This window comes from Penaeus vannamei, chromosome 14 (genome assembly GCF_042767895.1).
Source record: "Penaeus vannamei isolate JL-2024 chromosome 14, ASM4276789v1, whole genome shotgun sequence".
Lineage (NCBI taxonomy): Eukaryota > Metazoa > Arthropoda > Malacostraca > Decapoda > Penaeidae > Penaeus > Penaeus vannamei.
Window position 1 is genome coordinate 3092829 of NC_091562.1, and position 12500 is coordinate 3105328.

Genomic DNA, 12500 nt, shown 5'->3' on the forward strand with positions numbered 1-12500 from the left:
CCATAATTTTGCATTTAGTTTTCTTCCACAGCTGCCTTGGTCATCAAGCATTTTTCTTGTTTCATGTGTCTTGGTATTTTTATTATACATGTCTGATTTTGACTTGTGTATGCTGTGTTTGTCTATGCCTATTCTATAGTTTTATTTCTTAGGAGTGTCTCTTTTATAGTAATCTTTTCTTCTTGGTCCTACTATCACTCCTTTGTATTTACAGGAATCTTTTAGTATGTTTTGGGTGAAACTAGTAGAATTTTAACTTTAATATTCGGGTTTGGAATAATTGATGATCATGTTAACATATGTATGGTAATATTTGCTGTTAGATATAGATTAGCAGATATACAGTTTTGGATTTATTATCAGATGATATTTTTAAATCAAAAGAGTATAAAAAACACATTGAAATCGGTCCAGGGCCAAATGATTTAAAGGAATTGAAAATTATTGGGAATGGAAGCATTACTGTTTTGGCAGATACGAATAGACCCAATTAGATTAGGTCCAGAGAGTGAGTGAATTAATTAGACAATTAACAGAAAGAATAGCTGTGTGTATAAGTCAATACATTAGTTAATGAGTAATTGAAAGAGTGAGAATGAGTGAGTGAATGTATAAGGAGGTATTTAGGTAAATAGTAAGAGTAAGTGTGCATATAGATGTAAATAATATTCATCTTGATTAGTATCTGTGCACACTTGTCTGTGTACATAAGTGTAGGCTTTTACCTTGAGTTGTGCATTTATAATGCTACTAATATATGAACATGTTTTGGTTGCTTTACATGAATGATACATTGTAACAAATATCATATATCTACTCTGGTCAGAAAATGCATTATGAAGAAACTGATATTGTCTAGGCAGTAAATGCTAATGGTGGTAGCTTTGTTCTTTTGCAGGAATGAATACTGCTAACACTAACTTGAGATGTATATAAGCCAGCATGGGCTTCTTGCTATGTAAGTTATTTTGCTAAATGTACATTGATATGTTTTCTCTAAGTGTTTGTCTGTGTAAGCCTAAATGATTTCTATTTCTAGAACTGAATGATAAACTGTGATTTTTCTAACTTGAAGTGCAATGACTTTTTGCAACCACTTGTGAAAGAACAGTTGTGTTATTTCCATACATGCAAAATACACGAAGTGACAAGATAGAAACAATTGAGTGAATATTAGGTGTACACACATCATTAAGATTACCATCAGCTCATAATCATCTGTTCAGAAAACAAACACACTGAAAGGCAAAGTGATCACTGTGCTGTTGTACAATGCAATATACAGTGGATGATGTGTTTGAATTGATTGGACAGTTCGGATGGAGCCAGAGAACATACTTTCTCCTCTTAGGTATTCTTCAGATCTTCGTGGCTCCTCAAATGCTCCTTAATGTATTCACTGGTAGGTGGCTTAAAAGATATTCTGGCTTCCACTCCCCTCACTCACACAATGAATTATGGGTTATCACTCGGTGCACTTCCCTTATCAGTGGTGGTTCTGGATCTTTTCTTGGTTGTATGTACACATTGATTTCTTTATTAGTTCAGAATAAGTTGTTTTTGATTGATTTATTGATTTGTTTATCTTTTATTTATATATAAATATTTTTTGCATATATATAGAAATTTTTTGTTCTGCATTCCAGATGGGTTTCAGGCTGATTTGGGCTGGCTGGTTTTGGTTCTATGGGATAATTTCTTGAATTTTGGCTCCTTTGGTATATGGTTTATTTTCCCTCATAGATCTCCTCATAAATTACCAGGATCACAGTAATTAAGTCTCTTACCCAACTTCTGTCACCGCAATTCCATAGTAAACTTACTGTTTGTATTATCCTGTATTCTTTGTAGAATCCTTTCTTAAGAGCACAGAACAGGTGTCTTAAATGATAATTCCATTGTTGATAAACATAGCATGATTTATGAAATTCATATTCAAGGCTAAAATTGTTCCATTGATGGATTATAAAAGGGTTTCACATATATAGCCAATATATGTATATGATGAAGAGATGAAATTTTCAATTATTGCATTTATTAAGATGTCAGTGATAGACCAGGTAAATATAAATATTGCCGATGTAAATTATGAAAACTAGAAATAGGCTTAGTCAAATCTGTAACTTAACTCCCCTACATATTTCGGCTGTGTTGATTAGAACTGAGGAGAAGGTTGGAAAAATAAGTCCTCTTAACTTTTTTTTTTTACATTTACATATGTTCATCTTTTAGACTTGTTTCCACACTTATCTTCTCTTTCATTGTCATCCCAGTAGATTTGTTTCATGGTCACTCACTATTCAAGTCACAAACTTTTTCATATCTTTAGCAAAACAGTTGCTTTGTTGTTGAACACTTGGAAAATGTAAAAGGACAAATAATATGTTGGTAATTAATTGTAAGATGTATGTAAAGATTCTTATAATATGAAAATGGAGGTACAATAGCTGCTTGTATGAGGTGGGAAAGTGCTATTGAAAAGTGGAAAGTATATATGCTAGATGTCTCAGTACATTTTTCTACTACAATCTTGTATGGTTGAACGTATATTTGAGAAAATGATTATTGTAGCTGTGCCTTACACTTCTCTTGAGAATAGGACTGTCCTATTCATATCATCAATTAAACATTTGATATTTACAGTAGCACGAGTATCTTACAGTAAAACAGCATTTGGAGAGATGATAATAACAAAGGTAAAATAATGCATGTACCAATTTTTGAGGAGTTAAAGATGTTTAGCTACTAACATGCATTTGTGTCAAAGTTGTAAAGTCCTCAGGAAAATTTTATTTTGTGTTTAAAGTTGTCCGCCTATGTTTATAGTTGTGCAGAATTGTGCATGTAAATAGCAGTTGCTTTTGCTGAATACAATACACTTATTATTTATGTAGCATGTATAATTGTGTTTCCTAACCTGTAAGCATTCTTAGATGACATAGTGTGCACATGCCGTAGTTTATGTAGAATGCTGTAAATGGTTTTTGTGATTTATACTTATACTTTTTTATTTGTCTTTGAAAACAGTGACATATTAATCAGATAGTATCTTCCATGTCTTAAGAATTTTGATTTTCTTTTAAATTTCTTTTAACCTAATAAAAATTATATTCACAGGATTAGATCCATCCTTTGAATGTTATGAGAAAAATGCAAGTAGTACAGCGAAGCCTCTCATTAATAAGTGCATTAACAATGACCCACAAGAGTGCAGACTATCCTACACATCGGAGTACAAATCCTTTGCGTCAGAGGTATGTACATGGTATTGTATCTTGATAATCCATAGGCATATTTTAGGTGTACATGTAAATGAGATATACAGGTAAACAATATTGATTTGTAGAGAGGAAAGGTAAAACAGGTAATCCTTTTTGCCAGATTAAAGTGCATTGATAACACTTTTCATGTTATATATAATATACATACTTTTATTAAGATATTTCATTGATGAACGTTTTAATGTCTGGGAGTCACTCCAAATCAGAGATGAATATAGACATTCTCCTCAAGTATCGTGGGTTGAAAGTGCACAAGTTGCTCCTGCATGAGTGGTTACAGGGCTAGCCAAGCAACAGCTGCCTAACTAGTTCCTCCCTTGCTGTGATTTATTACTATTACTATTGCTCATGAATGTTAACATGTTCTGTGATTGGCAATGATTTAGTGGCCCTTAAACTGATGATGTAATGATGAAATTTGATATACTTTTGAAGTGTTTGAGTTTGTTTTAATTAGTGTATTAAATAGTTACAATATTGTGGGCTTTGCATATGAAAGAGAATGTTTAAAAAGTAAGGCCAAGAAACTTGACTACTAATATGAATTTCCCGTTCTCAGTGGAACCTGATATGCAGTGAGAAGTACAAAGTAGCAATGGTTCAGTCAGTATGGATGGGAGGGGTCATGACCGGCGCACTGGTACTTGGTAGTGTAGCTGACGTCATTGGGAGACTCAAGACCCTCATGGTTTCCATCCTCGGAACCATTGCTTTTGAAGGTTTCAGTGCCTTTGCCCCAACGTTAATGATAATGATAATTCTACGGTATGATTCTGCTTATCTCGTTATGTGCTTGTAGTTTTGTATTCTACTTTAGTGCTCTTGTATCATTATTTGGTTGTTTATTAAGTTATGTTATATGGTTGAAATTGTCTGAATCTTTTTACTTCTCTTCTAGATTTTTAGGAGGAATATGCTGTGCCCTGGTGATACTTGTGAGTTTTGTGCTTTCTCAAGAATTGATTGGAACCAGTTGGCGCAGCTTTTGTGGGATGTGTGTAGCCATGGTCTTTGCTATAGGGATTGGCATCTATTCATGGCTGGCTTCCATTATGAGTGACTGGAGAACGCTAACTCTCGTCTGTTCATTATCGGGAATCGTTTTCCTTTTGTTACCTTGGTAAGATAGACATTTGATATTTCTTCTGGTGATTGTCTTTAACTTTGCTTTAAGGTTGATATTCATGCATTCAAGTTAAGTAAGAGCTTCATTGTGAAGATATATATATATTTTACAGTATAGTTGAAAAATATTGTTATAGTATATATATATATTTTTTCTCCTTCAACCATAAAAACAGCAATTGTATAAGTATTGGAAGAAAATGTACTTCCATCAGCATTCATATTTTTTGTAGTTGTTGAGATACAGTTTATAGGAAGTTGTTTATTTACCCAGATGTATTAGGGTTATGTACCATAGTTTGTGTTTCAGTATTAGGAACTTGTAGTTGGAATTATCAAAGAGTTTTCATATTTATCAGTTCTCACTCATTTCAGTTATGTTCCTGAGAGCCCACGGTGGTTGGTGACACAGGGCAAAAATGACGAAGCAAAAGTTGTTCTAGAGGATATGGCCAAGAAAAATAGAAAGAGCAAAGAACTGCCTAGTCACTGGGAGTTGAAGTCAAGCGGTGGGAAGAATAAAGAGAAGAAATCAAATGGTGTCAGGGATTTGGTCAGCCATCCGTATGTTCTACTTCTTACTTTAATCCAGATATTTTCATGGTGAGGTTCTCTTAAACTTGGGTTGGTTGACTAATGTTAGAGATAGAAAACTTAATTTATGTAATTATTGAAACAGCCTTGTTACATTTTTCTTTACTGTTGCTGATCAGTTATCTCTATATAACATTAATTTTTGCGAATAGTATGGTGTAAAAGAGTGGTTTCTTCTAGCAATCTTGCTGACCCGCAGTCAAATCCCACGCAGCAGTGGATGGTAATCCAAGCCATTGCATGCACACATGGTAATATAGAAGCAAAGTAAACAGACAGCCTGTCACAGCAAAGAATAACCATTATCATAAATGAAAGTGAATTATTATTATTTTTATGACATTTATATAGGGCATAGAGGGAATATGATCAAGTAGTCAAATAAAGAAAAGCCAGTAGATTTAATTGACCACCCCGGATCCAGGTGTTTCATGTATTCCTGGCCGCTGTGACTGGTGGCGCAGATTGTATTGCGTAAAATTGAAAATTACGAAAAAAAACGGAATATTACACAAATAACTAAATATTCTATAATTCTATAATTTACTACATAGAGAGGGGATATGTAGTCTGTGCAAGGAAAATAAGATATTATCATCTGGATAAAGCAGATTAAAAGACAAATATGAACATTGGAAAATTATGGTAAAGCTAAAAAAGTTTACACAAAATAACTTACAAAGGAGAGGCACAGTCTTGTCACTGCTCATGGGTGTTCATTCATGCCCGGACTACGTGCCGCATGCCTGGGATGATGGTCACTTAAGTAACCCATTGCCCATGTTTTTGGCACCGTAATTTCTGTGATGCAACTAGATCCAGTTTATCCTCTGTGCGAAGTAGATAAATATGTTATTAGCATTGAGTTGTTCCTGTCTGATAAATTTTTCATGTGGTGATGGCAGCATCTCCTGTCCCTCAGTCTAAATTTTTTCGTGACGTGATGGTCATGTCATCTAGATCTAAAGGGATTAATCTTAATTCATTTGTAAGGAAAATGAATTATTTCATAGTCTAACAAAATTATTCATAATATCTTAATATTTCATCTTGTAAGTGTTATTGAAGTGCCAAAATATGATTATCAAATTTACATGAAGTTTTGAGGTAATCTGATGCCATGCCTTTCAGGTTTGTAAATAGTTGTACCTACTATGGGTTGACAATGGCTGCCAGCAACCTTGGAGGAGATGTGTACATTTCTACAGCTCTTAGTGGATTGATAGAGATTCCAGCATGTATCACAGCTGCTGCAGTTATTGATAGGTATGTGTACTTTTTGTAATATTATAGATCATAATGTAAGAAATGTAGCTGTAACAACATTGAAATATTTTCTTGTATGTTTTGTTTCTGATTTCAGAGTTGGTCGACGAATAACTTTATGTACAGCTATGCTGTTGGGAGGAACAGCCTGTGTTTTAATTCAGTTTATACCAGTAAAGTATGTTACAGTTATAACTGGCCTTGCCCTTTGTGGCAAATTAAGCATTTCTGCAAGTTTTTCTGTTGCTTATGTGCATAGGTAAGTAAAAAGTGAAATATCTATTTTTATGTAGATAAAATTCAGTGTTATTATTAATGGTAGTTATTGACTTAGGGGTAGATATTTGTATTTTTATATTCAGATATATTTTAGTGTTATGCGTAAAACAATATTTGAAAGGAGGTCAATAATGTAATTCTTTTTCCCATTCTTCCATCAGTGCTGAAATTTTTCCCACCATTATTCGGAACTCGGCTGTTGGCATTGTTTCTGTTGCTGCAAGGGTTGGTGGCATAGTTGCTCCCTTCATCCTTATGCTGGGTGACTTCATTCCAAATATGCAATTTACCGTCTTTGGCTTAATGACATTCTTAGCGGGAGTCCTGAACCTGAAGCTGCCCGAAACATTGGGGCAACCAATGCCTGAAAACATAGCAGATGTCATAGCATTCCGTAACAATGAGGTAATTTTGGATATATTTAATAGTTCTTATTGAATGTGCATATTCTACTTTGAGACATGAATGTGAAATCTGTCTTCAAATTTGTAGTAGCTTTTTCACATTTGCTTATAATGTTAGCACATCACCCAACCTATTCCAAATACATAAATGTTTTACACTGATTTACCCTATCATATTCTTTTAATTCATCCACAGAAGGTAGTGAAGTCAGGTAAGAAGTACCAGAAACTGAACATGGTCGATGAAGAGGTGGGGGCTGAGACTGTAAGGCCTCGCACCCCTACCAAGAAGGGGGAAGTTAGAGAAGACCAAGAACCCCTTCTGGAAGAGTAACAGCTTGATGGTCTTAGATGTTTTTGACGAAATTTGCGTCACCTGTACAGATATGAAAGAAAGGTTGTTCAGAGTTTATAGAGCTTTTCACTTCTTGTACTTGTTGTTCTTCATCATCTGATTATTATTATTATTATTATTTTTATTTTCATTATTGGAATTATCATTATCATCACCAATATCATCATTATCACTGTTATGTTATCACTAATTATTGTTATTATTATTGTCATGGTGACATTGTGATGATGATGATGATGATGATGATGATGATGATGATGATGATGATGATGATGATGATGATGATGATGATGATGATGATGATGATGATGATGATGATGATGATGATGATGATGATGATGATGATGATGATGATGATGATGATGATTAGTTTTATTATTATTATCATTATTGATATCAATGCTGTAATTAATATTATTGATATTAATGTTGTTAATATTATTGATATTAATGTTGTTAATATTATTAATATTAATATTATTGATATTGATTGTAGCCGTACTATTAATGATGATATTGATATTAATTCTAATGTTATTGATTATTCTATTAGTCCAATACGGCTGGGAACACGTAATGTTTGATAGATTTGTTTTATAAAGTGTTTTTACACACGGATCGTGCCACAACTGCTTAGTTACCAAGAAGTCGATTACTATACCTGGTTACCTTGCCTGATTGGGATGAAAGTTTTTTCTAATGCTGATAATAGCAATGCTCTTATTAATGTTATTGACATTATAATTGTTATAATGTTGGGAATATTACTAATAGCAATACAAGATAAAAAAAAAGAATATTTCTGAAAATGAAGGAAAAGGGCAAACAGATGAGATAGATTGTATTATTAATTGATTCCTTGTGGAGCTATCTGCTTGTACTAATTATAAAGTAAACTCATTGCCATCATCATTATTATGTTTATATTCTTTTGTACTTAAATATTTCATTCAAGTAATTAATTTATTCTTTCTATAATGGGATTTATATACAGGAATATATATTTTTTATACAGAGAAAAGGAGAAAGTTGATATTGAGTAAGCATGTGTGTTCAAAATGGTGATTAACATGTTAAGCTATTTTATCCTGTTTCAAATTATATATATATATATATATATATATATATATATATATATATATATATATATATATATATATATATATATATATATATATATATATATATATATGAAATACTTGTTACAAAATATTTAGAGACAACCTGCATTGCGATGTTTTATGATTTAAGTTTTGGAGTTAAAGAATTTATAATTTTTTAGGGTTTGAAGATTTTATTTTTTTTGTATATTCGACAATTATGAGATGACTTTAAATTTTTAAAATAAAGTAAAATGTGAATTCAGATATGATTATTTACAGGCTAGAAAAAAATACCACTGGTGCTTTTTAATGTTTTTTTTATAATGATAATGGTCAGTGGACCTGGCCTATATCATATTTTATTTGTAATCAAATACATATAGCTCATTTTCTGTCAGCCATTTTTTAAAATGTTTAATTATTTATTTGCTAAATATTCCATTGACGATGTTGATCAGTCAGGATAGGAAAGAGGATCATTCATAGGTAAAAATTTTATGTTTATCTTTTAAATTCACACCAAAACCACTCTCGCACTTAAATACATTTTGCATGTTTGAGATAATTTACCTTTCTTAATAATGCACTTGGCAGCCATCCTGATCCTTAGTATTGCTTTAGATGTGAGCTCCAATCCATATTAGTTTCTAAATGAGCAATTTCTCTAAAAACCTTTTACTCTATTTGACAGAGATAGTATTAGTGTCAGTATGGTTGGTACACTTGAGATAATCAATATTTGCATTTTTTTTATTCTCTTCTCTTTGATCTCATATGTTGCTCCCTTTAGCTGGTTACAAAGATTATTCCAAAAGTTAATACTTTTCATGTATCCTGTAATATGCGCATAGAAAACGGGTTAAATAAAGGAGGTACTGCTAGTATTCTGATACTTAAAAACTCTCCACTTTTTTTTTGTACACAATATTAATATTTGTCTCAATCAATGGGAGAATGGGTCAATCGGTACTGCCTGCTTTTAGGAGAACTGGTCTCAAAGACTAGTAATTACAGGTAGGTGGGACTGGTTTTTAGTGCTATCATTATTATTATTATTTTTTTTATTAGTAACTCCAGAGATGTCACTAGTTGTGGTGAAGCTGCTTCCCTTGCTGTTACTTTTTGGTATATATTGGTAAATGGAAGGTAGTTTTCAAGTATTAAAGTACTAGCACTACTTCCCACCCCTGGAACTGCCTCTTTACGCTTCCATTTGTACAATAACTTGCACTAAAGTAAAGAAAAAATCAAGAAAAATAATTGAATTACTTTTCTTGTGAATTAACTTGCTATGTAACTTAAATGCTCTCCTAGAAATAACTTCCATGACTGTGTAAAACTTGAATGTTTCTAAGACCGTCCACATCTGCTTGGTCTTTGTGGAGACCAAAACTCCTCACTTTTATGTATCTTTGGTAAAATATGACAGGGTGTTTTCTGTTACAACAGAACTACAAGAGTGTTTGATTACAATTTAAAGTTGTTGAGTCATTTTAAAAGAAAACTTTAATAAAGATAATAAAATGTTTATTAATAATTATGTTCTTTATTGCTGTAAGTCCTCACCTTTAATTTTTTTTTTAGAAGGTATTTACTATACCTTCCTATAGTACAATATGACCTTAGATGTCTAGCACATTTTTTTCGCTTTTAGCCATTAACCATAACCATTTTGGAAGGTATGTTTCTAAGAAAAATCTTCATTACTGGTTATTATAAGCCTAAGGGGTAAGGGCGAGACAACTAAAAAGGCTGTTCATGACCCACAAAGTCAGCCTTTTATCCTTTCAAGACAGCTCTCACACCTTAGGAAGTGGAAAGCAGAAGGGTTAAAAAAGAGGAAGAGAAAGAAAAGGGAAGAAGAGAATGTGCAAAATTACCTGCGTCGAAGGCCGAGGCCCAAGGCAAGGGTGATCTTCAGCATTGGGTCCTACGACCATATCCTAGTACGTTGTCATCGCCATGGTCTTCCTGTCGATGCGACCGTTGCAAGAAACTCAATGACAATACCGTATCCCTCGTCACCTTTCCAACATGACCGAGATTCCTCAGAATGAGAACTGCCAGCCAATGTAATTTACCCTTAATACAAAAAGGAAAAACAATCAGAACTTATGATAGTCTGAAAATGGCAATTCTTTGTAGAAATATTCCTTTTTGCTTAGGGCTAAAACACAGTAAATATGATAAAAATCTGACTCCAAATTTAAAGATATGTGATATGCCAAATAAGCATTTCCATGAAATTTGCATTATGCATGACTCAATATTGTCACTTATGAAGTAAATGACATTTGATTATCACAATAATTACAGTAAAATGGTTCTTATACGTTGTACTTTTTAACAATTAAACTATTGATATTATAAAAAATGGTTAGAAATAATTCCATTTTCTATGATACCTTTCACCGGGAAGTCGGAGTATAAGCGTTGTAAACATTGATGTTTACATTTCAGGAAGGGAGCTGCTGTCTGTATTCAGGAATATCGGGCTTAAAGCTTTTATAAAAGTATCAAGGAACTAATATACTTCATAGATGTAAAAGAATAAGAGATGTTCTTAATACATCATTAAGAGCTGTTAAAGAAATGTAAGAAATCGGTCACTATATTCCACCAGTAATACTAGTGTGTCACAGAAACCAATAAACGCCTGTGTAGTCTAGAGCTCTGTATTACAATTACCGTATTCTATTCGGTAGTGGTTTAGTTTTACATCCAATATTGCCTTTTGATGCTATACTAAATCTTGAAACATTACCTGGAAGATAGAGAGTAATTAAGGTAGTGGTTTCAAAGAATACATTTAAGTACCGTTTCATATGCAAAAAATGATTTAAAAAGTCAAGCATATCCTGATATTAACTGAAGTATGACTATGAATGCAAAACTTTTAGGTTTCTTGCTAAGACTAGCCTAACTAGACTATGTAAATTTTAGCAAGATGCCTAATTGGGAAGTTTGTTATGCAGGGCCAATTTATTTTCGCGCACTTCAATTCCCAGCCACGCCATGCAAACAGGATGGTCTTTCTTATCTGTGTATTTTAGATGGTGATGAGCTGCATATGCACAGTTAATATTTTCAGCTGCCTATACCCGCCTGTGCAATTTTTTAGGACTGTAAACTCTAGCTGCGCAAATTGACTTGCATCCTACCAACTTCCCTGTGCAATATGAAAACTTTCCAGTCTGGGGAAGTTGGAGTTTGCAGACCTCCCAAGCAACATATTTATAAAGTAACAAACCAAGTAAGGTGATGAAAGTTTGTTAGCCTTTGCTGGAGTGTTCACGTCCAGAGGCCAAAAGATTAAGGGACTTATTTCAGGAGATGGAGTCCTAGGATTGTGGACTTTATTAGTATGCGTTATACTTTGAAATGAAATTTATATAAGGTATAAGCGTTAAAATTTTCAGTTGTGTAGTTTTAAAAATATTTATGGGAGTCACTAGATGTATAATTAATGCTGAAAGATGTTTTAGTTGTGTTCTAGGTCTTCAGCATTTCCATTTGTATTGCATATTTGGATACAAATGCATTATTAAGTTAGGGATAGGGTAGCCAGAATTATTTTCAAGTTAGGGACAAGGCAGCTAAATGTTTTATCAAGTTAGGGATGTAGTAGATTTTTTTTCAGACATATTTTGACAATAAAGCTTGGATGTGTTCTATATTTGACAGAAAATTGGCAGTGGATCTATATGCTCTTATCTAGCCATAATATATGAAGCTAATGGAGGTTTGTTGGCCCTTGCTGCAGTGGTGGCATATTTCATTGGACCAGTAGATCTCCTCTTGAGCATTATTTTGTTACTTACATGTTTCTCATTTTATATTGCAGTCATGAAGCAGCAGAAAATTCTTGTTCCTTATTCTAGAATTTGACTACTGCTCATGCATTAGTTAAAAACTGATGCCCTGCAGATTCACTGCAAGGATGGAACCAACTCTCTTACATCCCAATATGCCTGCAGACCTTATCCCTCAGAGAGAAATGAACAATGCCATGGTACAAGAGGATGGTTATTTGCCACCAGTACCTCTGGCAGACATGAAGAAAATGCAAATTCTAGAAAAGATGAGTGAAAGT

At 33.2% G+C, this 12500-nt stretch overlaps 2 protein-coding genes across 12 annotated transcripts in view; both read left to right on the plus strand.

Moving 5' to 3' along the window:
• The window catches only part of LOC113807275 (solute carrier family 22 member 15-like), a 14712-nt gene extending 4768 nt beyond the window's left edge, over positions 1 to 9944 (plus strand). For 4 of the 10 annotated variants that reach the window (XM_027358487.2, XM_027358505.2, XM_027358504.2 and 1 more), the window contains 8 exons: positions 3118 to 3254; positions 3841 to 4046; positions 4180 to 4401; positions 4782 to 5009; positions 6132 to 6266; positions 6364 to 6525; positions 6707 to 6950; positions 7146 to 9944. In XM_027358487.2, coding sequence (XP_027214288.1) covers positions 3118 to 3254; positions 3841 to 4046; positions 4180 to 4401; positions 4782 to 5009; positions 6132 to 6266; positions 6364 to 6525; positions 6707 to 6950; positions 7146 to 7283 — 1472 coding nt within the window. In that variant the 3' untranslated portion in view covers positions 7284 to 9944. Of the gene's footprint in view, positions 1 to 898; positions 959 to 1039; positions 1403 to 2643; positions 2697 to 3117; positions 3255 to 3840; positions 4047 to 4179; positions 4402 to 4781; positions 5010 to 6131; positions 6267 to 6363; positions 6526 to 6706; positions 6951 to 7145 lie in introns of those variants that run through there. The other 6 variants (XM_027358490.2, XM_070129623.1, XM_027358503.2 and 3 more) reach the window with 5 other exon arrangements.
• Positions 9945 to 10839: 895 nt separating this feature from the next.
• LOC113820716 (uncharacterized) overlaps positions 10840 to 12500 on the plus strand; it is a 14996-nt gene continuing 13335 nt past the window's right edge. Inside the window, exons 1-2 of one of the 2 annotated variants that reach the window (XM_070129626.1) lie at positions 10840 to 11001; positions 12252 to 12500. The exon at positions 12252 to 12500 is cut by the window's right edge and continues 145 nt beyond it. In XM_070129626.1, the coding sequence (XP_069985727.1) occupies positions 12324 to 12500 (177 nt within the window). In that variant the 5' untranslated portion in view covers positions 10840 to 11001; positions 12252 to 12323. The remainder of the gene's footprint in view (positions 11002 to 12251) is intronic. The other variant, XM_070129625.1, reaches the window with a different exon arrangement.